This window comes from Tachysurus vachellii, chromosome 22, assembly GCF_030014155.1.
Source record: "Tachysurus vachellii isolate PV-2020 chromosome 22, HZAU_Pvac_v1, whole genome shotgun sequence".
NCBI lineage: Eukaryota > Metazoa > Chordata > Actinopteri > Siluriformes > Bagridae > Tachysurus > Tachysurus vachellii.
In genome coordinates, this window is record NC_083481.1 from 5156044 (window position 1) to 5183869 (window position 27826).

The 27826-nt window shown below is 38.6% G+C and overlaps 7 protein-coding genes across 7 annotated transcripts; 5 read left to right on the forward strand and 2 right to left on the reverse strand.

Annotated features, from left to right (window-relative positions):
- Positions 1–41: 41 nt before the first annotated feature.
- On the reverse strand, positions 42–1888 carry LOC132838358 (ADP-ribosylation factor 5-like). The gene is made up of 6 exons (XM_060858635.1): positions 1777–1888; positions 1182–1262; positions 865–974; positions 673–744; positions 460–585; positions 42–366 (listed from the first exon to the last, which is right to left on the reverse strand). The coding sequence occupies exons 1-6, from the start codon at positions 1841–1843 to the stop codon at positions 289–291; spliced, it is 534 nt and encodes a 177-aa protein (XP_060714618.1). The 5' UTR covers positions 1844–1888; the 3' UTR covers positions 42–288.
- A 901-nt stretch (positions 1889–2789) lies between these two features.
- LOC132838450 (ADP-ribosylation factor 4-like) lies at positions 2790–3772 on the forward strand. The gene is made up of 4 exons (XM_060858766.1): positions 2790–2961; positions 3108–3188; positions 3302–3420; positions 3662–3772. Exons 1-4 carry the CDS (start codon positions 2895–2897, stop codon positions 3770–3772), a joined length of 378 nt encoding a protein of 125 aa, XP_060714749.1. The 5' UTR covers positions 2790–2894.
- A 1500-nt stretch (positions 3773–5272) lies between these two features.
- On the forward strand, positions 5273–8078 carry LOC132838357 (ADP-ribosylation factor 4-like). The gene is made up of 6 exons (XM_060858633.1): positions 5273–5577; positions 5760–5840; positions 5945–6054; positions 6298–6369; positions 6455–6580; positions 7923–8078. Exons 1-6 carry the CDS (start codon positions 5511–5513, stop codon positions 8007–8009), a joined length of 543 nt encoding a protein of 180 aa, XP_060714616.1. The 5' UTR covers positions 5273–5510; the 3' UTR covers positions 8010–8078.
- A 3898-nt stretch (positions 8079–11976) lies between these two features.
- Positions 11977–13624, forward strand: LOC132837912 (ADP-ribosylation factor 4-like). Its single transcript, XM_060857905.1, has 6 exons — positions 11977–12237; positions 12420–12500; positions 12605–12714; positions 12957–13028; positions 13114–13239; positions 13340–13624. The coding sequence occupies exons 1-6, from the start codon at positions 12171–12173 to the stop codon at positions 13424–13426; spliced, it is 543 nt and encodes a 180-aa protein (XP_060713888.1). The 5' UTR covers positions 11977–12170; the 3' UTR covers positions 13427–13624.
- A 1537-nt stretch (positions 13625–15161) lies between these two features.
- LOC132838406 (ADP-ribosylation factor 4-like) lies at positions 15162–16785 on the forward strand. Its single transcript, XM_060858709.1, has 6 exons — positions 15162–15441; positions 15624–15704; positions 15809–15918; positions 16162–16233; positions 16319–16444; positions 16545–16785. Exons 1-6 carry the CDS (start codon positions 15375–15377, stop codon positions 16629–16631), a joined length of 543 nt encoding a protein of 180 aa, XP_060714692.1. The 5' UTR covers positions 15162–15374; the 3' UTR covers positions 16632–16785.
- Positions 16786–19908: 3123 nt separating this feature from the next.
- LOC132838405 (ADP-ribosylation factor 4) lies at positions 19909–24321 on the forward strand. The gene is made up of 6 exons (XM_060858708.1): positions 19909–20273; positions 21136–21216; positions 21969–22078; positions 22487–22558; positions 22853–22978; positions 23383–24321. Exons 1-6 carry the CDS (start codon positions 20207–20209, stop codon positions 23467–23469), a joined length of 543 nt encoding a protein of 180 aa, XP_060714691.1. The 5' UTR covers positions 19909–20206; the 3' UTR covers positions 23470–24321.
- A 38-nt stretch (positions 24322–24359) lies between these two features.
- On the reverse strand, positions 24360–27611 carry pde12 (phosphodiesterase 12). Its single transcript, XM_060858707.1, has 3 exons — positions 26341–27611; positions 25126–25204; positions 24360–25036 (listed from the first exon to the last, which is right to left on the reverse strand). Exons 1-3 carry the CDS (start codon positions 27562–27564, stop codon positions 24597–24599), a joined length of 1743 nt encoding a protein of 580 aa, XP_060714690.1. The 5' UTR covers positions 27565–27611; the 3' UTR covers positions 24360–24596.
- Positions 27612–27826: the final 215 nt, after the last annotated feature.

Genomic DNA, 27826 nt, shown 5'->3' on the forward strand with positions numbered 1-27826 from the left:
GGCACGAATGCCAATACTAGTGAGCAGTATTACTTCAACCATGAGTTTAAAATCTTTTTAATATATTGAACACACACAGTAGAAATACACATAGACAGATGTGTTCAGTTTGATTCGACTAATATATAAAGGCACAGTAAGCAAATCTCAGAAGTAAACACATACTGACATATTTACAAAATATTGTAAAACTTCAAAACAAAGTGCTCATGATCCAGTCCTTCCCTTTAAATATACATAGTATATACGTTTGCATAAGGTTATAAATAGGTTCGTATTTGTGCAGTGTTACACTTGAGCAGCCATCCAGTCCAATCCTTCGTATAAACCTGTTCCGTTTATCGCACAAGTCGACTGGACGTACCACTGAGAAGAAAGAAAATACGATAGAAACCGTTTTAAAAGACGTCCGCGTTAGAGAGAAATCTGGTCACGTTCTTGTGATTATGATCTACTCACAGTTCGTCCCTTCATGGAGTGCAGTCCGAGTTTCTCGGTCATCTCCTGGACCGGCATGGCGTCGGGCATATCCTGTTTGTTAGCAAGAACCAACACAGCAGCATCCTTCAGCTCATCTTCCTCCAGCTGGACGAGGAGGAAGACATGAAAGTGTCATGAGTTTAGTTTATTCTTGTACATTAAACAAATAAGCAGAACGAAGGATTTCTCTACCATGTTCTGCAGCTCCAAAGCGGCTTCCTGGATGCGCTCACGGTCGCTGCTGTCCACCACAAAGATGAGACCCTGCGACGACAACACACAATAAAAAAAAAGCTCGTTTCCTGAATCTAATCCCAGAACCTAAAAGCAAGTAACAAGATATAACGTAGATTAAAGATTAAGATTATCGGATCATGAACTCACAGCGGTGTTCTGATAGTAGTGTCTCCAGAGCCGTCTGATGACGTCCTGCCCTCCGACGTCCCACACGGTGAAGGTGATGTTCTTGTAATCGACCTTCTCGACATTAAAGCCTGTGAAAAAATGAATGAATGAATGAATGAATAAATAAATATCACATTTAAAGATGTAGTTTATGGAGTCTGATGAGTGTTTATTGGGTTATTTATATTGTTAAGGTATTAAAAAAATCTATTTCATATCTTTATTTAAGTTTCAGCATCTTTAAGGTCATCCGGTTAGCATGTTTTTGGTCTGCACAAACTTTTTACTCGTCTTACCGAGAGTAGGAATGGTTGTGACGACTTCACCCAGTTTGAGCTTATAGAGCACTGTAGTCTTTCCGGCTGCATCCAGACCAACTTGAAGAGGAGAAAAATATCATTCATTTCATTTCAGTTACAACTCGGCTTCCAGAAAGAGTTGTGTTACATTTAACACAAAAGACACAACACTTTATCCACAATGACGCTTTTCCCCCCCAATTTATTTATTTATATTTTTTTAATTGAACCATAAATTTTAAATGTATTGTTGTATTTCCTGTCATCATTTATGTTCTAGATGATATTATGTTATAGTTTTGTTTATTTTTATTTACCAAACGAGTAATTCAGCTTGTCAGCGAGAAACCGAAAACTCTTACAGAAAACTTCATTATTTACTGTTAAATAACAGTAGATGTATGAATCTGTTGTTTCTTTCAAATACACACAAGTCCCAGGAAAAGTCTTGCTACTATTAAAATAATAAAAACATTCTTACATTTAAATCTGGGATACTGACAGCTGCTGTGATTGAAACCTAATCAACGCATTCTGACCAATCAGAGTGGAGAAGTCAACAGTAGGATTGAGAATGAGAAATGAAACTCACCCATTAATATTCTGACTGGTCTGTTCTCTCTGAGACGAAATAACAGGGCGGTGAAAAAGTTTCCCATAATGAAGAACAGCTGTGTGTGTGTCTCTCTCTCTCTGTGTCTCTCTCTCTCACACACTCTCTCTCTGTGTCTCTCTGTCTCTCTCTCTGTGTCTCTCTCTCTCACACACTCTCTCTCTGTGTCTCTCACTCTGTGTCTCTCTCTCTCACACACACTCTCTGTGTGTCTCTCTGTCTCTCTTTCTCACTCTCTCTCCGTGTCTCTCTCTCTCTCTCTCACACACTCTCTCTCTCTGTGTCTCTGTCACACTCTCTCTGTGTGTCTCTCTCTCACTCTCTCTCCGTGTCTCTCTCTCTCTCTCTCTCTCACACTCTCTCTGTGTGTCTCTCTCACTCTCTGTGTGTGTGTGTCACTCTCTCACTCACTCTCTCTCTGTCTCTCTCTGTGTGTCTCTCACACTCTCTCTCTCTCTCTCTCTCTCTCTCTCTCTCTCTCTCCCAGCGCTATGAGGAAAAAGCCGCACAGCCGGTTTATATAGCTTGCAGGTAGACACGCGCGCGCATCCAACACAAACACGCGCATCCAACACAAACACACACACGGACACACACACAGCAGGGAAGTTTCACGGCAGGCAAGTCCAACGTGTTCCAAATGACGTCACATCCTGTACTTTGGGAAAACCTTTTTTATATAATAATAATAATAATAATAATAATAATAATAATAATAATATAATACAGGGTGTCCCAAAAGTCTCCATATAGCGTTGATTAATACTTTTTTAAAAAGAAATTCTCCAAAATGTGATTTTATTTGTTATGATTGGCAGCACATCTAATATTTACTGTATAAGATAGATAGATAGATAGATAGATAGATAGATAGATAGATAGATAGATAGATTTTACCCAAGTGATTGGTTTGATACTTCCTGCAAGGTGTGTGTGTGTGTGTGTGTGTGTGTGTGTGTGTGTGTGTGTGTGTGTGTGTGTGTGTGTGTGTGTGTGTGTGCGGCTCTTTGTCACCGAGAGAAACAAGTACAGATAAAAGAGAACAGATCACTGAATCCGTCATTGACAGACTTTATTTCTAGCTTTGTTTATTTCTTATGGGTCTTACACTTAGCGCGCTCTTCTCCAGTGGCCCAGGGAAAAGGCAGATGAGATTGCTGATGGGTGAGTGAGTGAGTGCATTCACTATTACTCCTATTGTGTACAGTAATACACACAAGGCTATTACACAACTTTGGATGTGTATCGCTTTTGTACAAAATACATTTTACTTGTGAAATCACATCTAAAATTAATCTCTCTTCTCCAAGTTGGTCTGGATTCATCTGGAAAGACTACAGTGCTCTATAACCTCAAACTGGGTGAAGCTACTGCCACCATCCCTACTAATGGTAAGACTGTTGTTATTAGACTGTTATTAGACTGTTATTAGACTGTTATTAGTCATCTAATGACATAGCGTTAAACCCTACATTTTTGTCTCTGTTTTTATGCTGTAAATCAGGCTTTAATGTTGAGACTGTAGAGCACAAAAACATTTCCTTCTGTGTGTGGGATGTGGGAGGACAGAAGGCTATTAGACCGCTCTGGAGACACCACTATGAGAGCTATCCAGACACCGTGGTGAGTGTATGAGCAAACACAACATTTTTCTCCATGTTCATCTATACACTGCAATTTTAATTGAACTTTAAAGTCGACCTTCAGGTTATCTAAAGCAAGTCTGGTTTAGATTAGGAATTGGTTACTGTTACCTCACTTTTAGATCAAGCTCTAGCAGATGTTCATCCCTACCACTGTTTTAAACATTAGATTGATGTAATCCATGTAAAGGACCCTGTAAATATATTGTGTGTTGGCGCAGGGCCTCATCTTTGTGGTGGACAGCAGCGATCGTGAGCGCATCCAGGAAGCTGCTTTAGAGCTGCAGATGATGGTAAATGGATCCTTCATAACGTTCATGATGTGCACTTAGCATTTGTCTTGATCTTGTGCCTTGAAAATCATGTTTTATGTCTTTAGCATGAGGAAGTCAGGATTTACCCAACGCGATGCCGGTCCACGAGATGAAAGAGAAGCTCAGATTGGACACAATTAAGAGAAGATCTGTGAGTAGTTAAGAATTCTGAAAACCTTATTAGATTGTTTGCATTGCAATGTTGTTTGACAACTTTTTTTTGAACTCTATATTTATATCCCTTCACCTTTTTATTTCAGTGGTTCATCCAGTCGACTTGTGCAACAAATGGAACAGGTTTATATGAAGGACTGGACTGGATAACTGATCAGATCACCAAGCGATAAAACAGACACCAAACAGATCACCAAACGATTTTATTTTTGAAGTGAATTTATTTGAAAGATATTGTATTGTATTTATATACGTCACAAATGTTATGAATATTATAATTTTTTGTTGTTGCATTGTTTCTCATGGGTTTGACAAATGGCTGCATACTTCAAATTAATCTGGTAATAGAAATATCTATTTTTACAAATACGTGTGTGGACATGTGTTTACTTTGTGCAGTACGACCACAATCCTTAAATGCATGAGTCTTCTCTCCTCAGTTGGGAACACAACCCTTTAAAGAGCTTTTTAAAGAGGTTTTTCCCTGCTTGGAGAAAATAATATGTGATGATGATGATAATGACTGTAATAACAACAACAGCAATAATTATACTACAGTAATAATAAATTAGCTACCTATAAACTTATATACATTATGCACTACATTCTAAAAACACATGTAGCTCTCATTCTTGATGTTTTCTAAAACTCTAGTGCAGTATATTTAAAGGATTAAACACACATCGTCACTTCACCCCAGGATCAGACTTATTTGTATATACAGTAAAGAGTGTCCCAAAGGTCTACATGTATGGAAGAAATAAATACTTTGAGAGTGAAATGTTACTTTATTTACAACACATCCTGTTTTTTTTCCGTAAACACATATGGAGGCATCTGAAGAAAACACAAACTAATAAATAAATAAATCAATAAATAAATAATAACTAAATACATACATACATACATACATACATACATACATACATACATACATAAGCAAATAATAACTAACTAAATAAATAATAATAAACAAACAAATAAATAAATAATAGATAGATAGATAGATAGATAGATAGATAGATAGATAGATAGATAGATAGATAAATAAATAAATAAATGAACCAAGCCTGAAAAAAGTTTTTAAAAATTGTCATTCTAAGTATGTGGACTTCTGGGACAGTGTATATTTATTAACACATATTTGTTCATTCCCACAACACTCATTAATAAATCTAATCACTTTTAACTCTAATAGAGATCCTCATTGGGCCACGGGAAGTGACGCCATTTGGAACGCGTTGGATTGAACTGGAGAAAAACGTCTTGCACTGTGTTTGTGTGTGTGTGTGTGTGTGTGTGTGTGTGTGTGTGTGTGTGTGTGTGTGTGTGTGTGTGTGTGTGTGTGTGTGTCAATATGTGCGCGTTGGAAGCTCGCGCGTGTCCAGATTTCCGTGTTTTCAAAGCGAAAGCAATCACGCGTCAGACTCACTATATAAACCTGCAGAGCGGCTCTTTACTCTCACACACACACACACACACACACACACACACACACACACACCGAGAGGAACATCTCAGAGAGAACAGATCACTGAAAGCCTTTATTTCTCTTTTCATTTCTTGACTTGATTGTTTTATTATGGGTCTTTTTTTCTCCTCCATCTTTTCTCGTTTCATACACAAGAAGGAGATGAGATTGCTGATGGGTGAGTGCATTCAGTGTTGGGTTTAGTGTGGAAAATTATACATATAAGCTGATTATACAACTTTGGACTTGTGTTTTATCTGTACAAAACATATTGTGCAACTAATAATAAACTCACATGGCTGTTTGTTTTATTGTTTAACCTCCTGCATCTATAATGTAAAATCTTTTCTCCTCTTTAAGTTGGTCTGGATGCAGCCGGGAAGACTACAGTGCTCTATAAGCTCAAACTGGGTGAAGTCGTCACAACCATTCCTACTATTGGTAAGACCGCTATAGAGACTGTTATTAGACTGTTATTGGACGACTAGTGACTTAGAAGTAAACCTTAATATGTCTTTTGTGTCCACGTTTGTGCTGTGACTCAGGCTTTAATGTGGAGACGGTCGAGTACAAGAACATTTCCTTCACCGTGTGGGACGTCGGAGGACAGAACGTCATTAGACCGCTCTGGAGACACTACTATCAGAACACCATGGTGAGTTCATGATCGAATATAACATTCATCTTAATTTACATGTAAACTTTATGGAGCCACGTTCAGGTTATTTAAAGCACATCTGGTTCAGATTAGGAATCTAATGTAACGTCTAATGCCTGGTTACTGTTACCTCACTTTTAGATCAAGCTCTAGCAGATGTTCATCCCAACCATTGTTTTAAACATTAGATTGATGTAATCCATGTAAAGGACCCTGTAAATATATTGTGTGTTGGTGCAGGGCCTCATCTTTGTGGTGGACAGCAGCGACCGTGAGCGCATCCAGGAAGCTGCTTTAGAGCTGCAGATGATGGTAAATGGATCCTTCATAACGTTCATGATGTGCACTTAGCATTTGTCTTGATCTTGTGCTTGAAAATCATGTTTTATGTCTTTAGCTTGAGGACGATGGCCTGAGGGATGCCGTTGTGTTGGTTCTTGCGAACAAACAGGATTTACCCAACGCGATGCCGGTCCACGAGATGACCGAGAAGCTCAGAATGCACGCCATGAAGGGACGAGATGTGAGTAGAACACAATTATTAATATAGCTGCAAGCAGCGATACCGGGGTCAAGCCAATCAGATGCGCTCAGAACATGTCGCTGATGAACCATACCAAGCGATATGGCATTGCATTGCATAAGTTTTGCGAAGATACAGCCTCACGTCTGTTTTGGCGTGCTCGCCATGTATGTTGCCACAGTATATGAGAATGCATTGGCCTATCAAAAACCTTTTGATAACTTTTTGTCTGGGGTGTCTCTAGATGCTACATACCAAAGGACACGCAAATCGGACTAGGAGGAGTTCAAAAAAGTAGGTTTTACAGAAAATTCAAAATGGTGGAAAGATATTCATGACAGAAATGACGTCATATGGTGCATTCGAATCGGCATGAGCAAAGGATCCAAAATATGCAAGAACAAGACACAAAAAGACACAACAAGACAAGACACAAGAGACAAGACACAAGTTTGTAGAGTCACAAACTGCTGGAACCAAATTCCTTGTGTGTGTCAACACACTTGGCCAATAAATCTGATTCTGATTCTGACAAGAAGACAAGACACAAGAAGACAAGACACAACAAGGTGTGTGTGTGTGTGACTGTGTGTGTCTGTGTGACTGTGTGTGTCTGTGTGTGAGTGTGAGAGTGTGTGTGAGTGTGAGAGTGTGTGTGAGTGTGAGAGTGTGTTTGAGTGTGTGTGAGAGTGTGTGTGGTGCTGGTCATTTGCACCAAACCTCACAAGTTCCCCTGAAAGCAGAAACAGAGCTCTGTGATGCTGTTGGTTTACAGGAAGACTGATGAGAGTAGAGGACACACTGAAGAGCACTCACCACAAGGAGAAAATAAAGTGACAGCTCAGGCGCTGTGTGTTCAAATGTTTACCATGAACAGACAGACAGACAGACAGACAGACAGAGCGAGAGAGAGAGACAAACAGAGAGAGAGACAGACAGACAGATGCCCAGTCTTCTTTTTGCTGTATTCTGATTCTGAGAATTTTGTCTCTAGGCCTTACGAGTCAGCAGTTATGAACATGAACATAATTGGATTTTTGGACTGTTGCTGGCACTAGAGGGTTTGAGCTACATACACCAAATTTGCTATAGTAACTTCTAAGACTGGCCTCTACATGTGTGCCAAATTACATAACTTTCCTACGTACGGTTCTATGGGCTGCCATTGACTTCAATGGCGGAAGAGGAAGAAGAAGAAGAAGAAGAAGAAGAAAACTAACGATAACAATAGGTGTCTACGCCCCTTTGGGGCTTGACCCCTAATAATGTCGTGTGACTTCTTTCTCATTTATTAGTCTAAGATGCAAACAGGTGTTTATTTATCTCTGTGTCTTTATTTCAGTGGTACATTCAGTCGACTTGTGCAACAAATGGAACAGGTTTATATGAAGGTCTGGACTGGCTTTCAAATCAGCTCTCCAAACGATAACATCTGATCGACTGCACTGAGTGAATTTATTAGAAAAATACTGTACTGTATATGAATGTGCCAATAATATTGTGAATTTTATGATAATTTAACATAGTAACTTTCTTTTTCGGAAATCTTAAAATTATTTATTGTTTTATTGTTTGTCTTTGGGTTTGACTTTACAAATGAAATAAAATGATATCTATTTTTAAAATATCACTGCAATCAGTATACTTTATTGGAGGTGTGGTGAGATAGAGTTTATTTACTAGGAGGTTTCACTGCTACACATGTAAAATTTCTACAATCACAGAATTAAATTGCATACAAGTCTTCTGTTCCCAGTGGGGTTTTTACTTGAAACTGTGTTTGATAGAGAAACCCTCTGTTGTATTGTGATATATAGCTAGATGTTTTTTACTTCCTGAAGCAACAAAGGCCTAAATAACAATGGGGAAAAAATAGGTATATTCTTGAGTCAAATATTTTTTTTTTAAAAATTACGTTATTATATTATATTACTCACTCACTCACTCACTCACTCATCTTCTACCGCTTATCCGAACTACCTCGGGTCACGGGGAGTCTGTGCCTATCTCAGGCGTCATCGGGCATCAAGGCAGGATACACCCTGGACGGAGTGCCAACCCATCACAGGGCACACACACTCTCATTCACTCACGCAATCACACACTACGGACAATTTTCCAGAGATGCCAATCAACCTACCATGCATGTCTTTGGACCGGGGGAGGAAACCGGAGTACCCGGAGGAAACCCCCGAGGCACGGGGAGAACATGTAAACTCCACACACACAAGGCGGAGGTGGGAATCGAACCCCCAACCCTGGAGGTGGGAGGCGAACGTGCTAACCACTAAGCCACCGTGCCCCGCTTATATTATATTATATTATATTATATTATATTATATTATATTATATTATATTATATTATATTATTTATTAATGTATTAATGAAATATATAATATATTATTAATATAAATATTTTTATTATTATTATTATTATTATTATTATATATATTATATTCATTCTTAGATTAATAGTTAGGACTCCATGTATGGAGGAAATTAACACTTTGAGAGTGAAATGTTACTTTATCTACAAAAGATCCTTTTTTGTAAACACATATTGCGGCATCTGAAGAAAACACAAACTAATAAATAAATAAAAATAAATAAATAAACAGACAAACAAACAAACAAATAAATAAACACATACATACATACATACATACATACATACATACATACATACATACATACATACATACATACATACATACATACATAAACAAACAAACAAACAAATAAATAATAAACAAAAAAATACATAAATAAATACACATACATACATAAACAAACAAACAAACAAATGAAAAATAATTAAACAAACAAACAATTAAATAAATGAACCAAGCCTGAAAAAAGTTTTTAAAAATTGTCATTCTAAGTATGTGGACTTCTGGGACAGTGTATATTTATTAACACATATTTGTTCATTCCCACAACACTCATTAATAAATCTAATCACTTTTAACTCTAATAGAGATCCTCATTGGGCCACGGGAAGTGACGCCATTTGGAACGCGTTGGATTGAACTGGAGAAAAACTTCTTGCACTGTGTTTGTGTGTGTGAGTGTGTGTGTGTGTGTGTGTGTGTGTGTGTGTGTGTGTGTGTGTATGTGTGTGTGTGTCAATATGTGCGCGTTGGAAGCTCGCGCGTGTCCAGATTTCCGTGTTTTCAAAGCGAAAGCAATCACGCGTCAGACTCACTATATAAACCTGCAGAGCGGCTCTTTACTCTCTCACACACACACACACACACACACACACACACACACACCGAGAGGAACATCTCAGAGAGAACAGATCACTGAAAGATCACATCATTTTTGGACTGTTGCTGGCACTAGAGGGTTTGAGCTACATACACCAAATTTGCTATAGTAACTTCTAAGGCCTCTACATGTGTGCCAAATTACATAACTTTCCTACATACGGTTCTATGGGCTGCCATTGACTTCAATGGCGGAAGAGGAAGAAGAAGAAGAAGAAGAAGAAAACTAACGATAACAATAGGTGTCTACGCCCCTTTGGGGCTTGACCCCTAATAATGTCGTGTGACTTCTTTCTCAATTATTAGTCTAAGATGCAAACACGTGTTTATTTCTCTCTGTGTCTTTATTTCAGTGGTACGTTCAGTCGACTTGTGCAACAAATGGAACAGGTTTATATGAAGGTCTGGACTGGCTTTCAAATCAGCTCTCCAAACGATAACATCTGATCGACTGCACTGAGTGAATTTATTAGAAAAATACTGTACTGTATATAAATGTGCCAATAATATTGTGAATTTTATGATAATTTAATATAGTAACTTTCTTTTTTGGAAATCTTAAAATTATTTATTGTTTTATTGTTTGTCTTTGGGTTTGACTTTACAAATGAAATAAAATGATATCTATTTTTAAAATATCACTGCAATCAGTATACTTTATTGGAGGTGTGGTGAGATAGAGTTTATTTACTAGGAGGTTTCACTGCTACACATGTAAAATTTCTACAATCACAGAATTAAATTACATACAAGAGTCTTCTGTTCCCAGTGGGGTTTTTACTTGAAACTGTGTTTGATAGAGAAACCCTCTGTTGTATTGTGTTATATAGCTAGATGATTTTTACTTCCTGAAGCAACAAAGGCCTAAATAACAATGGGGAAAAAAATAGGTAAATTCTTGAGTCAAATATTTTTTTTAAAAAAATTACGTTATTATATTATATTACTCACTCACTCACTCACTCATCTTCTACCGCTTATCCGAACTACCTCGGGTCACGGGGAGCCTGTGCCTATCTCAGGCGTCATCGGGCATCAAGGCAGGATACACCCTGGACGGAGTGCCAACCCATCACAGGACACACACACACACTCTCATTCACTCACGCAATCACACACTACGGACAATTTTCCAGAGATGCCAATCGACCTACCATGCATGTCTTTGGACCGGGGGAGGAAACCGGAAGTACCCGGAGGAAACCCCCGAGGCACGGGAGAACATGCAAACTCCACACACACAAGGCGGAGGTGGGAATCGAACCCCCAACCCTGGAGGTGGGAGGCGAACGTGCTAACCACTAAGCCACCGTGCCCCGCTTATATTATATTATATTATATTATATTATATTATATTATATTATATTATATTATATTATATTATATTATATTATATTATTTATTAATGTATTAATGAAATATATAATTATATATTTCATATATAAATATTTTTATTATTATTATTATTATTATTATATATATTATATTCATTCTTAGATTAATAGTTAGGACTCCATGTATGGAGGAAATTAACACTTTGAGAGTGAAATGTTACTTTATCTACAAAAGATCCTTTTTTGTAAACACATATTGCGGCATCTGAAGAAAACACAAACTAATAAATAAATAAAAATAAATAAATAAACAGACAAACAAACAAACAAATAAATAAACACATACATACATACATACATACATACATACATACATACATACATACATACATACATACATACATACATAAACAAACAAACAAACAAATGAAAAATAATTAAACAAACAAACAATTAAATAAATGAACCAAGCCTGAAAAAAGTTTTTAAAAATTGTCATTCTAAGTATGTGGACTTCTGGGACAGTGTATATTTATTAACACATATTTGTTCATTCCCACAACACTCATTAATAAATCTAATCACTTTTAACTCTAATAGAGATCCTCATTGGGCCACGGGAAGTGACGCCATTTGGAACGCGTTGGATTGAACTGGAGAAAAACTTCTTGCACTGTGTGTGTGTGTGTGTGTGTGTGTGTGTGTGTGTGTGTGTGTGTGTGTGTGTGTGTGTGTGTGTATGTGTGTGTGTGTCAATATGTGCGCGTTGGAAGCTCGCGCGTGTCCAGATTTCCGTGTTTTCAAAGCGAAAGCAATCACGCGTCAGACTCACTATATAAACCTGCAGAGCGGCTCTTTACTCTCACACACACACACACACACACACACACACACACACACACACACCGAGAGGAACATCTCAGAGAGAACAGATCACTGAAAGCCTTTATTTCTCTTTTCATTTTTTGACTTGTGATTGTTTTATTATGGGTCTTTTTTTCTCCTCCATCTTTTCTCGTTTCATACACAAGAAGGAGATGAGATTGCTGATGGGTGAGTGCATTCAGTGTTGGGTTTAGTGTGGAAAATTATACATATAAGCTGATTATACAACTTTGGACTTGTGTTTTATCTGTACAAAACATATTGTGCAACTAATAATAAACTCACGTGGCTGTTTGTTTTATTGTTTAACCTCCTGCATCTATAATGTAAAATCTTTTCTCCTCTTTAAGTTGGTCTGGATGCAGCCGGGAAGACTACAGTGCTCTATAAGCTCAAACTGGGTGAAGTCGTCACAACCATTCCTACTATTGGTAAGACCGCTATAGAGACTGTTATTAGACTGTTATTGGACGACTAGTGACTTAGAATTAAACCTTAATATGTCTTTTGTGTCCACGTTTGTGCTGTGAATCAGGCTTTAATGTGGAGACGGTCGAGTACAAGAACATTTCCTTCACCGTGTGGGACGTCGGAGGACAGAACGTCATTAGACCGCTCTGGAGACACTACTATCAGAACACCATGGTGAGTTCATGATCGAATATAACATTCATCTTAATTTACATGTAAACTTTATGGAGCCACGTTAGGTTATTTAAAGCACATCTGGTTCAGATTAGGAATCTAATGTAACGTCTAATGCCTGGTTACTGTTACCTCACTTTTAGATCAAGCTCTAGCAGATGTTCATCCCAACCATTGTTTTAAACTTTAGATTGATGTAATCCATGTAAAGGAACCTGTAAATATATTGTGTGTTGGCGCAGGGCCTCATCTTTGTGGTGGACAGCAGCGACCGTGAGCGCATCCAGGAAGCTGCTCTAGAGCTGCAGATGATGGTAAATGGATCCTTCATAACTTTCATGATGTGCACTTAGCATTTGTCTTGATCTTGTGCTTGAAAATCATGTTTTATGTCTTTAGCTTGAGGACGATGGCCTGAGGGACGCCGTTGTGTTGGTTCTTGCGAACAAACAGGATTTACCCACCGCGATGCCGGTCCACGAGATGACCGAGAAGCTCAGAATGCACGCCATGAAGGGACGAGATGTGAGTAGATCACAATTATTATAATGTCGTGTGACTTCTTTCTCAATTATTAGTCTAAGATGCAAACACGTGTTTATTTCTCTCTGTGTCTTTATTTCAGTGGTACGTTCAGTCGACTTGTGCAACAAATGGAACAGGTTTATATGAAGGTCTGGACTGGCTTTCAAATCAGCTCTCCAAACGATAACATCTGATCGACTGCACTGAGTGAATTTATTAGAAAAATACTGTACTGTATATGAATGTGCCAATAATATTGTGAATTTTATGATAATTTAATATAGTAACTTTCTTTTTCGGAAATCTTAAAATTATTTATTGTTTTATTGTTTGTCTTTGGGTTTGACTTTACAAATGAAATAAAATGATATCTATTTTTAAAATATCACTGCAATCAGTATACTTTATTGGAGGTGTGGTGAGATAGAGTTTATTTACTAGGAGGTTTCACTGCTACACATGTAAAATTTCTACAATCACAGAATTAAATTGCATACAAGAGTCTTCTGTTCCCAGTGGGGTTTTTACTTGAAACTGTGTTTGATAGAGAAACCCTCTGTTGTATTGTGTTATATAGCTAGATGTTTTTTACTTCCTGAAGCAACAAAGGCCTAAATAACAATGGGGAAAAAATAGGTATATTCTTGAGTCAAATATTTTTTTTTTTAAAAATTACGTTATTATATTATATTACTCACTCACTCACTCACTCACTCATCTTCTACCGCTTATCCGAACTACCTCGGGTCACGGGGAGTCTGTGCCTATCTCAGGCGTCATCGGGCATCAAGGCAGGATACACCCTGGACGGAGTGCCAACCCATCACAGGGCACACACACACTCTCATTCACTCACGCAATCACACACTACGGACAATTTTCCAGAGATGCCAATCAACCTAGCATGCATGTCTTTGGACCGGGGGAGGAAACCGGAGTACCCAGAGGAAACCCCCGAGGCACGGGGAGAACATGCAAACTCCACACACACAAGGCGGAGGTGGGAATCGAACCCCCAACACTGGAAGTGGGAGGTGAACATGCTAACCACTAAGCCACCGTGCCCCGCTTATATTATATTATATTATATTATATTATATTATATTATATTATATTATATTATATTATATTATATTATATTATATTATATTATTTATTAATGTATTAATGAAATATATAATATATTATTAATAGAAATATTTTTATTATTATTATTATATATATTATATTCATTCTTATATTAATAGTTAAGACTCCATGTATGGAGGAAATTAACACTTTGAGAGTGAAATGTTACTTTATCTACAAAAGATCCTTTTTTGTAAACACATATTGAGGCATCTGAAGAAAACACAAACTAATAAATAAATAAAAATAAATAAATAAACAGACAAACAAACAAACAAACAAATAAATAAACACATACATACATTCATACATACATACATACATACATACATACATACATACATAAACCAACAAACAAATAAATAAATAATAAACAAATAAATACATAAATAAATACACATACATACATAAACAAACAAACAAACAAATGAAAAATAATTAAACAAACAAACAAACAAACAATTAAATAAATGAACCAAGCCTGAAAAAAGTTTTTAAAAATTGTCATTCTAAGTATGTGGACTTCTGGGACAGTGTATATTTATTAACACATATTTGTTCATTCCCACAACACTCATTAATAAATCTAATCACTTTTAACTCTAATAGAGATCCTCATTGGGCCACGGGAAGTGACGTCATTTGGAACGCGTTGGATTGAACTGGAGAAAAACTTCTTGCACTGTGTTTGTGTGTGTGAGTGTGTGTGTGTGTGTGTGTGTGTGTGTGTGTGTGTGTGTGTGTGTGTGTGTGTGTGTGTCAATATGTGCGCGTTGGAAGCTCGCGCGTGTCCAGATTTCCGTGTTTTCAAAGCGAAAGCAATCACGCGTCAGACTCACTATATAAACCTGCAGAGCGGCTCTTTACTCTCACACACACACACACACACACACACACACACACACACACACACACACACACACACACCGAGAGGAACATCTCAGAGAGAACAGATCACTGAAAGCCTTTATTTCTCTTTTCATTTTTTGACTTGTGATTGTTTTATTATGGGTCTTTTTTTCTCCTCCATCTTTTCTCGTTTCATACACAAGAAGGAGATGAGATTGCTGATGGGTGAGTGCATTCAGTGTTGGGTTTAGTGTGGAAAATTATACATATAAGCTGATTATACAACTTTGGACTTGTGTTTTATCTGTACAAAACATATTGTGCAACTAATAATAAACTCACGTGGCTGTTTGTTTTATTGTTTAACCTCCTGCATCTATAATGTAAAATCTTTTCTCCTCTTTAAGTTGGTCTGGATGCAGCCGGGAAGACTACAGTGCTCTATAAGCTCAAACTGGGTGAAGTCGTCACAACCATTCCTACTATTGGTAAGACCACTATAGAGACTGTTATTAGACTGTTATTGGACGACTAGTGACTTAGAATTAAACCTTAATATGTCTTTTGTGTCCACGTTTGTGCTGTGACTCAGGCTTTAATGTGGAGACGGTCGAGTACAAGAACATTTCCTTCACCGTGTGGGACGTCGGAGGACAGAACGTCATTAGACCGCTCTGGAGACACTACTATCAGAACACCATGGTGAGTTCATGATCGAATATAACATTCATCTTAATTTACATGTAAACTTTATGGAGCCACGTTCAGGTTATTTAAAGCACATCTGGTTCAGATTAGGAATCTAATGTAACGTCTAATGCCTGGTTACTGTTACCTCACTTTTAGATCAAGCTCTAGCAGATGTTCATCCCAACCATTGTTTTAAACTTTAGATTGATGTAATCCATGTAAAGGAACCTGTAAATATATTGTGTGTTGGTGCAGGGCCTCATCTTTGTGGTGGACAGCAGCGACCGTGAGCGAATCCAGGAAGCTGCTCTAGAGCTGCAGATGATGGTAAATGGATCCTTCATAACGTTCATGATGTGCACTTAGCATTTGTCTTGATCTTGTGCTTGAAAATCATGTTTTATGTCTTTAGCTTGAGGACGATGGCCTGAGGGACGCCATTGTGTTGGTTCTTGCGAACAAACAGGATTTACCCACCGCGATGCCGGTCCACGAGATGACCGAGAAGCTCAGAATGCACGCCATGAAGGGACGAGATGTGAGTAGATCACAATTATTATAATGTCGTGTGACTTCTTTCTCAATTATTAGTCTAAGATGCAAACACGTGTTTATTTCTCTCTGTGTCTTTATTTCAGTGGTACGTCCAGTCGACTTGTGCAACAAATGGAACAGGTTTATATGAAGGTCTGGACTGGCTTTCAAATCAGCTCTCCAAACGATAACATCTGATCGACTGCACTGAGTGAATTTATTAGAAAAATACTGTACTGTATATAAATGTGCCAATAATATTGTGAATTTTATGATAATTTAATATAGTAACTGAGGCACGGTGGCTTATTGGTTAGCATGTTCGCCTCACACCTCCAGGGTCGGGGTTCGATTCCCGCCTCCACCTTGTGTGTGTGGAGTTTGCATGTTCTCCCCGTGCCTCGGGGGTTTCCTCTGGGTACTCCGGTTTCCTCCCCCGGTCCAAAGACATGCATGGTAGGTTGATTGGCATCTCTGGAAAAATTGTCCCTAGTGTGTGATTGCGTGAGTGAATGAGAGTGTGTGTGTGCCCTGCGATGGGTTGGCACTCCGTCCAGGGTGTATCCTGCCTTGATGCCCGATGACGCCTGAGATAGGCACAGGCTCCCTGTGACCCGAGGTAGTTCGGATAAGCGGTAGAAGATGAATGAATGAATGAATGAATATAGTAACTTTCTTTTTCGGAAATCTTAAAATTATTTATTGTTTTATTGTTTGTCTTTGGGTTTGACTTTACAAATGAAATAAAATGATATCTATTTTTAAAATATCACTGCAATCAGTATACTTTATTGGAGGTGTGGTGAGATAGAGTTTATTTACTAGGAGGTTTCACTGCTACACATGTAAAATTTCTACAATCACAGAATTAAATTGCATACAAGAGTCTTCTGTTCCCAGTGGGGTTTTTACTTGAAACTGTGTTTGATAGAGAAACCCTCTGTTGTATTGTGTTATATAGCTAGATGATTTTTACTTCCTGAAGCAACAAAGGCCTAAATAACATTCATTCATTCATCTTCTACCGCTTATCCGAACTACCTCGGGTCACAGGGAGCCTGTGCCTATCTCAGGCGTCATCGGGCATCAAGGCAGGATACACCCTGGACGGAGTGCCAACCCATCGCAGGGCACACACACACTCTCATTCACTCACGCAATCACACACTAGGGACAATTTTTCCAGAGATGCCAATCAACCTACCATGCATGTCTTTGGACCGGGGGAGGAAACCGGAGTACCCGGAGGAAACCCCCGAGGCACGGGGAGAACATGCAAACTCCACACACACAAGGTGGAGGCGGGAATCGAACCCCGACCCTGGAGGTGTGAGGCGAACGTGCTAACCACTAAGCCACCGTGCCCCCCGGCCTAAATAACAATGGGGAAAAAATAGGTAAATTCTTGAGTCAAATATTTATTTAAAAAAATTATGTTATTTTATTATTATATTATATTATATTATATTATATTATATTATATTATATTATATTATATTATATTATATTATATTATATTATATTATCCATCCATCCATCCATTTTATACCGCTTATCCGGAACCGGGTCGCGGGGGCAGCAGTCTAAGCAGGGATGCCCAGACTTCCCTCTCCTCAGACACTTCCTCCAGCTCTTCCGGGGGAATACCGAGGTGTTCCCAGGCCATCCGAGAGACATAGTCCCTCCAGCGTGTCCTAGGTCTTCCCTGGGGCCTCCTCCCGGTTGGACATGCCCGGAACACCTCCCCAGGGAGGAGTCCAGGAGGCATCCGGAACAGATGCCCAAGCCACCTCAGCTGACTCCTCTCGATGTGGAGGAGCAGCGTCTCTACTCTGAGCTCCTCCCGAGTGACTGAGCTTCTCACCCTATCTCTAAGGGAGCGCCCAGCCACCCTACAAAGGAAACTCATTTCTGCCACCTCTATCCGGGATCTTGTCCTTTTATAATATTATATTATATTATTTATTAATATATTAATAAAATATATAGTATATTATTATTATAAATATTTTTATTATTATTATATTATATTATATTATATTATATTATATTATATTATATTATATTATATTATATTATATTATATTATAGTTAGGTCTTTCTTTGCTCTCTTGAGTTAACAGGTTTTAATCCAATCCTCAAAAAGTTGGTCTCCAAATAGAGTGAAAGACCTTAATGTGGTCTGTGGGTGAAATGTTCTGAAATAAATTTACAGCTATACACTTCCAATAAATAGACAGAATTAAACAATGTTTGTATAGTCACTTTTGAATAATCAATGACACTTGTCATCACATATACTGCTAACTGGCTGAATTAAGCCTTGGTCAAAACCGTGCAACCGTGTCACATATCTTTGTTGAATTCTGAAGTTTTCTTAATAATTTCTACCCAATTTAGTCAGCTGCCGGGTTTCCACACACCTACATCTCTCACCTGTCAAACGATTCCTCTGACACGTGTGAAGCCAGTCCAGTCAACCACATCTTTTAGAATGGTCTATATGTTTTCAAACTTCAAACTGGTCCACACACGACCCGTTAACTTCTGAAAAGAATATTGAACGTACAGCACAGGAAACTTTATTTCAACAGGAATATAATCAACATGTTTTGAGTTTTGAGGCAGCATTCTGTATTATATGTAACTTCTGTAATGTTTTAGAGCTGATACTTTGTGATAGTATTGAATATTACATGTATTAAATAAGAATAATTCATTATTTCTCATTATTAATTGTAGATTAAGCCAGAGTACACTCTCTGTCCTGACCAGCATATACTGTAGGCTTGTTGAAGATCCCAAAGCCAGAATTATTCTTCCATTACCGTTATAACAATGTTCACTCTTCCGGAAGGTCTTCTATTGAATTTTGAGCTCCTTCAGCTACAAGTGCGTGACTGAGATTGGGCACTGATACTGGGTGAGGAGGTCTGGGGTGGTGTCAGGGTTTCAGTACATCCTAAAGGTGTTCAGTGGTGTTGAGTCAGAGTCACGGCTCTTTGCATGGACACTACAGCCTTTACACACCGTGTCATCACAGAGCTCGCTTTATGCACGGTTTGAGTCTCTTAGCTCCAGTGATGGGAAATTGTAATGCTGAGGTATAACCAATAAATTCTAGACAATTGTATGCTTCCAAGTTTGTGCCAACATCAGGACACGATGGTCCAATTCGAATTAATTCACACTATTTATGTCGTAGCTGCTAAACGAATCGAGAGTCGTGATTTTCTGAACATTTAGTGTGTTAATTAAATTAATTATTAATGAATTTATAAATTTCGTGAATACGTTTAAACGAGTAAAAGCAAGTTTAACTGAATGGAACAACGAGGAACTGTGTTTTTCGTGAATATACATCAACAGATCACGTCGATGTTATGTAGTGAACATTGGTGTTAACGAGCCCTCGACACACGTGCCTGGGTCTGCTCTTGTGAGGTGGCGCGTGTGACGTGGCGCGTGTGACATCACGCCGGCCGTAGCGGAGCAGAGACGTGTTAAAGCGCTGCTGCAGCGTTAAAACACTGTAGTGTTTGTTTACAAAAAAAAAATCGGTCTTTTAGTGATTTTTTTTATGAGGTGTTAGATCCTGTTTTGGCTCTCAGAAAGGCTCTGCGACCTTCTCGGCGTGTGTGTGAGTGTGTGTGTGCGCGTGTGTGCGCGCGTGCGCTGGACTTCTCTCGCCTGTTAGCCGTTAGCTCGGAAACGTCTCCAAACTAAAGTTGGGCTTCACGTCGCTCGGTGAATATTCGATATTAAAATGGGGCTGACCATCTCCAGCGTGTTCTCCAGGCTTTTCGGGAAAAAACAAATGCGAATTCTTATGGGTGAGTCACAAGTTGGAGCGGTGGTGTGTTGGCAGCAGTTAGCGGTTTAGCTCGTTAGCTAGCAAAGCTTCCTAACAACATTAGCATTAGCATTACAAAGTTTTTAGCTAGCTGAGTAAATAAAACCTTTTTTGTCACGTCGCTTTTTACCCGATTAAGCGTTTAGTTTTAAATATTTAAACATGGTCTCGCGTATATTTTGTACAGCGTGAGATATTATTGTTTACTCGTTTGTTTATTAGTTTAGATGTTAAATTTACTCCTTTTATTTACTCCTGATTTTCTTCACGTCCTGGGCGTCATTGTGTAAAATGTTATGCTTCATTTATTAACAACAAAAAAAAACCTTAAATGTAGTTAAGTTATGCAGTTATGTTCAGGACCGACTTGACACCTTGTGCATTGTATTTAAAGGAATAAAACACTAAGTGCTTTGGGGTTTAAAGGGAAAACGATCAACATAAATGATCAACAAAACCAAAAACAGTTAACAGTTCTATGAGAATGATTTATTAAACAAACTGATAATGTTTTATTTCTTTTACACTAATAACAGGAATACACGAGGATGCTCGAAACTTGTCTGTCGTGGCTGTTTAAAAAGCTCTGACACTGGAGACTCCTTCCATAAATGTTCACTAAACACCTCCATAAAGAAAACTCAGCCATGACTGTGAATAAACACTTGTATTTTTTAACATAACGGCACGTTTTAAAATATGTTTATTATTCCATTATGTGGTGCATCGTAAAAAGTCTTAATCCTGTTATTTGAGGCTATTGTTAGAAATGCATTTGGATTAAATGAAATGAACTTACATGTTATCTGATGGGAGTAAACCTCGTTTCCTTGTTCTTGCAGTTGGACTCGATGCTGCCGGGAAAACGACGATCCTTTACAAACTCAAACTCGGAGAAATCGTCACAACGATTCCAACTATAGGTTTGTTTCCAGCTCCATAAGTTGCATTTATATTTTTTGTTGATGTAAGTTAATGTAATTAATATGAAATGTAGTGCTATTGATACTTTAATATTCACTATTAAGTTTGATGCTTTAGTAAAGTAATTAAGTTCACTCTTTGTTTAGTAAACGCAATTTTGGTGGCCTGGTATATAAAAAAAAATATACATTTCATCACTTCAGTAAAACACGTACAGATCAATGAGGAAATTAAAGGAAAAACTTTCAGGCGATTTTATTTATTTGTATTTCTGCCGTGGTCTGGGTCAGTTTGTCCGCTTTTAAAGAAGCTCGACTGCAGATCAGTGAAAGTCTTTCTAACTCATCGTTTTTATCCAACTTTTTTGTCATGGTGGGCGTGGTGACTTAAGATGCATCCACCCCCCTTTTGCAGTACACAAGGGCTTGCTGATGAGGAAGAAAATGATGTAACTCGTATGTTATGGTCTTCAGTCACTAAATCTCAACCCAAATAAACACTACAATTTTTTTAGTAAGATTGCTGTTCATTGCTCCAGTACATTTCCAGAGACTTGGAGACACAGTGCCAAAGAATACTGGAGCTGTAATGGCTATAAACCTTACAAGACACACATTGTTATAATATTTTCCCTTGTGTCATTGTGTCACCCACCTGCAACCTGTAATTGAGTGCTGAATTCTATATTTAAATATTCAATATTTAAAAAAAAATGTTTAATCATCTAAAAGTTTTTACGTCTGTTCTACAGGATTTAATGTTGAAACCGTGGAATACAAGAACATCTGTTTTACTGTTTGGGATGTGGGTGGCCAGGATAAGATCAGACCTCTATGGAGGCACTACTTCCAGAACACACAGGTAACCAGATCTCATCTGAAATTTAGTGTCACATACACACACACACCCTCTCACTCTCTCCCTTACTGTGCTGGGATTTGATTCTCCTTTTATGAAGATTTATGATGGAGTTCGGTCACTATTACTAGTATTATTTGTATATGTATGTATTAAAAATGATTTATTTCTCTGAGTGTTGTGTGTAACTCGGGTATCACTGCTATTACAGACTCTTCACAACTTTGCTCAACTCTGAATCGCAGTGAATTTGATTTTCTCGGTTTCTTTATTATTTATTTAGCTTGATTTAACAATGCACAAAAAGAAAAACATACACGAGAATAGGTTAATAAATATGAAAACAAACTGGTTCTGTCAGTGAGGTAAGCGAGTTCGTTTTATTCACTTCCGTGTATGCCGTTCTTGCAGGGTCTCATCTTTGTGGTAGACAGCAACGATCGTGAGCGTGCACAGGAAGCTGCCGAAGAGCTGCAGAAGATGGTTTGTGAGACACGCCCAAGCATTACAATATTTAAATTTCTTTGTTCTTGGACTACACACCCAGTGTGTTCATTCACTACACTACTTGTTTGGTTTATTATTTACTTTAAGTGAAAGTAATTATTTAAATTGCTGCATAGCATAATATATTTAAATGTTGTAGAATAAGATATTGATTTATATCTTTAGATCATTTTAACCTTATTGTTTCTGTTCGGTCTTTTCTTTTGCCTCTCACCTGTGTCTTCGTTTTACAACTTCTGCTTACAAGTCGTGTTTTTATATCTGGAATAGCTTCAAGAGGATGAGCTCAGAGATGCAGTTTTGCTGGTGTTTGCAAACAAGCAGGATTTGCCCAACGCCATGGCTATCAGCGAGCTGACGGACAAACTCGGCCTGCAGACACTCAGGAGCAGAACTGTAAGTCTTTACAGACAGTCTTTCTTGTTATCTGCACTCTTCTGTATACAGGAACTTGGACGCTTGCAATTTGCAAATGTCGCTGCCACTGACAGCGCTCCTGGTCACGTATAGCTGTGGTCACAGAGATAAACATGTAGTTTGATGCCTGACCATTAGTGATTAGGAGATATTTAACAATAATAAAATTTGAAGTGGCTAATATGTCGTACTGGTGCTTCAGGTTCCTATGTTGTAGGTATGTTGCCATCTGCTAAATATCAGACGTAAATGCTAATGCTTGTATAAGCTTCAGCATTAGATGTGATGGTTTATGTTCAGCAAACTAATATAACCATCTACTCTACTGTCTTGTTAATAAACTGCTATGATGATTAAATTTCTGCCACTTTCTGCTCCAACAGTGGTACGTTCAGGCGACCTGCGCCACTCAGGGAACAGGTTTGTATGAAGGGCTGGACTGGCTTTCTGAGCAGCTGAGCAAACGTTAAGCGACATTAACAGGCTCACACGAAGGGGTGTTTTAACAAAGGACATGATCACACAACTGACAGACAATGGATATACTCTCATATATATTAGCTTATGGTTATCAAATTTGCCAATGAGGCACATTAAAAAAAAAATTCTTTTTCCCCCCTCAATTGGGCTTCTGTTATTTTCAGCATTTCAGTAAGGAATGTTCATATGTATGCCTGATTTTAGTTTGATTTGAAATATACGACGAGGTGAATTTCAAAACAAATCGAGGGATGAGAATGAGAACCTGCCTTTGGGTTTTTTTTGTCAAACATGGGAACATATTTATATTTATACAAACATTTTTTGTCATTCCATTTTTATCTTATCTATGTAAACTTTGCATGTATTTTAATCTGACCAGCTTTATTCAATAAGTAATACTTTAGACCAAATTATGTTACACCAACATGTATAATGAGGAACAGCTCAATAATATGAGGTACTCCAGTGGGTAAAGGTGAGGGTGGGGTGAAAGATTTGTGTGTGTATGACAGGTAAAAAATAGGAGTTGATTTCTTTGGCCTTATTACAGCTTACTAACTCTGATACCTGACTTTACCATCTTGCTATATAACCAGCCTTTGCATTTACAATTGCCTTAAAATATGCTTGTTTCCTGCATTGTGACTTTTAAGTTCATATAACGTTCACCTAAACTGAAAATGACCAAATGAGCTATCACCAGATTTATTTGTGTACACATGCTGAAAGATGTATGATATTCTGGTTAACAGTTTGATCGGGCACCTGCAATCATATCGGCCCTTTTTTTTCCCCCCATGTCTCATTAATAATTGCTATTAAAGCCTGAAATAAAACAATTGTGACTGAAAGAATCTTTGTTTTAAGATGCAGACTATAAGGTTAAAAATGCTTTTAATTATATCCGGCTGATTTTATTTTTATACTGCATTCAGAGAATTCTCTTATGGACAGCTAGGTGAATCAGTATGAAGTTTATCATGGGCATTAAGATGTTTTCGATGTCCTTTTGCCACAATAAATCAGAAATTGAAGTGTTCTAATCTCAACCAGAGATTTAAACCCTGATTTAAATGTTTACTTGTGGAATGAAATCTGAGGCTGTGTCTCAACTTTATTTCCATTTGAGGTCGCAGACTAAAGCTATATGGTCAGATGGGTGAGACACACTGGGAAGGGCCTGGTATGTGGTGACCTCCTGATGACTGGGCAAAGGAACGACCTGTTCTACCTGCAAAGCCTGCGGCTCAATGAAAATGTAGTCCAGACATCCATTAAAGCCTCCTACATAGTTGGTGTATTGCGGTTCTCCACACGCACTAGTCAACTGAAAGGGGCTGTGAAGCTCCATTGGAAGATGCTCCTCAGGCCCATTAGATGCCCAGTCACTGTGCTGCTCCGATACGGAACCCTGACTGAGCAACTGGAAGAGTCCTGACGATGGTGTGCTGTTGAAGTCGCCGCAGAATATCAGTGTGCTAGCTCGTTCTTCCATGACGACTTTCTTCAGGTGCTTCAGGGCCACAGCCATCTGTATTAATCGAACATTTGCTCCTTGGGGCAGGAAAGAAAAATATTTTCTTATGGTATTCGCTTATAATCGAGTTAAGCAAAAAGTCAAATCCAGTACCAATGTTTCCTACCTTTAGGGTGCCAGTAGAGATGCGTGTTTCCAACGCACACTATCTTTGACGGCTCGCTGACGGACTGTAAAACCGTTACCTTACCAAAAGGGAAAAACCATTTATTTGAAGTAACAAACATTTCAACATAAGCAAATAAATATCACCCTTCCTAAACCCCAAGTCAGTTTATAAACTACATTAATATGAGCATATAATAAAAAAACGATAGATGTTTGGCATCATAATAGTAAATAACTCATTATGAACAAGCAGATAAGGGAAGAATAAACCTACAATGTTGTAGGGATAGAGAGGTCTCTATCCCTACAACAGAGAAGAAGCCTTGAGAGGTCATATGAAGGAAGTTATAGGTGTGTGAAAATGTGCTGGGTTGCCAGTTTGTCATGTCAAACTACTTTATAGGTGCAATCTGTAGTTGCCGACTGCAACCAATGTCATCCTCTATCCTGTCCACAAATACAAACAGACCAGTTGGGTGGTGGTTTATTCCCAGTACAACAGGGATACTAACGTGTTTTGTTTGCATACTGCATGTTTTGGAAGTGTAAAACTAGACTCTTTTTTTCACCAATTCAGTGTGATACTGATTAGCTTTAGTCCTTTACCCTTCATCACCGTCAGGTTCTGGTTCTGCTGTTGGTTGGATATTTTAGGTTTATATCAACACTGCAGGGAACAGTCCACCATCCAAACAGGCTCACTGCTGGCTGGAATCTAAAACGTTTTCCCAAAACTTCTGAAGCACTACAACAGTCACCTTCTAATCCACATGTCCTACAAACACTGGTGTGAGGTGGAAAAACACTAGGGGTAAGATAACACTCATTCACCCTTGGGGCAATTAGGAGACATCAGCCTGTATACTGGCATGTTTCTGAAAGGTGGGTGAAAACCAGAGAACCCAGAGAACACTTAAAATGGTGGAACATGTGAAATGCCATACAGACACTACGCCAGGAATGAACCTTGTGGACTTTTGTGGTTCAGTGCAACCTGTTTTGCGTACTGGTCTCCCCGACAAAAGATTTGCATGAATCAAATCAACAACTTGTTCAGCATTTCGGCATTCTTTACTATTTTACCTGATTTTAGCCAGTTCTTTTTTCTAAGCAGATGAGCACCAAATTCATGTTAAACCGTGGATATGCATTCAACCTGTCAGTGTTCAGTGTCAGAACAGCACGAGCATTGAGTTGTTAGACCATGTAATACCTGCAACGTTGTACTTCTCTGTACCATCTTCTCTTTCAACGCCGGGTTGGTGGACAGTTTCTCCAGCAGCACACTATGGAGTGCGTCCGTTTCTAATGCCTCACTCAGCATGATGTCGCGTCTAAAAAGCAACTTGAATTTCGATCTCCTGTAAAAAGTGGCCAGTCCTTCATGCTGCCTTTCTTTGACTTTGAACACTCCGTCCATGCCGAACGCGTCAAGTGCTGGCACCAGGCTATCACCGAATACACCTTTATCCACCTCCTGGAGACAGATGATGTCTGCATTATAGCCTGAAAGCTCCTTCTTTATGAGGTTCTGCCTGTAGTCGAGCTCGAGGGCATATGGAGCGCAGTAAGGGTACAGGACTGTTTTAGAGAGCTCAGTTTGACTGTAAATCTCTGCTAAGATATTGTAAGTCACAACTCTGGTTGTAAAGTCATTCGTGACCTTACTGGTGTACAAGTGTCTGTTGTCAAACGTGCAAACTCCTGGACCTGCTTCTACAGTGCATGAGGTTATGAGCTCCACCACAGGGCCCAACCTGGACCCGTTTCCCGGCATGCATTGCAGCTTCAGTCTCAACCCGATATCCATATTAGATGGTATAAAGACTCGGTCACGTCCTGCTTCGACCCAGGAGTCTTCTTCAGCACACGTGTGCGCATTTACTCTATTCTCCTTGTACCACTTAAACACACACGACTCCATATTCCCGAATTCAATCTCTAGTTTTGGGCAGACTGGGAATCCGGACAGAACTGATTGTGGAAGTTGTGCGGTGGTGAAAGTCGGAGGATTGAGTTCAACGTTGTATTTAATGTCTCCAACCTGCAGTACCGAGGAGTCCCGCCAGGCGTCGCGGTTTAAAGTGTCTTCAGAGACCAAATCACCTTTAAAATAAAGCCGCACCACCTGCTCACCAGCACAAGTGCTCGTGTTTTCACTTCTAGTCTTCTTACACTTCTTACCTTTAGTCTGCGCCTTGATAAGACTGTTAGATATCCGAGCTAACGCTTTGCCCAACTGCTCTGTTTGCTCCCTCAGCATTTGTTTGTAGCATCCGGCTAACGTGAATGAAATGCTCAGCTTGGGCTCTGAGGGAACACAGCGCACAACTACACGGTCCATTTTGCTGCACAAACGTCTGAATAAAATATTATTCGCTAATATCGACTTCTGAAACAAAACGTAACGCAAATGTACGAACAATCGGTGATTCATCCTATTTCTACTAGCTACTACACGCGTCGCTTGATGATTGCGTCATCACGTCGTCCGGAACAGTTTCCTGATTAGGAATAAGCTGATTCGACTGTAGTTTGTATTAAAAAAAAAAAACATGTTACATATAACAGTTATTTTTTTAATATATAAACAAATAAGTCATTCATGTTTTAATATCTTCTACATTTTTATTTATTTTGCTACCAATAGCGTTGTGCTATACGCTATAGAGTAAGCGCACACCTGAACACTACATCCA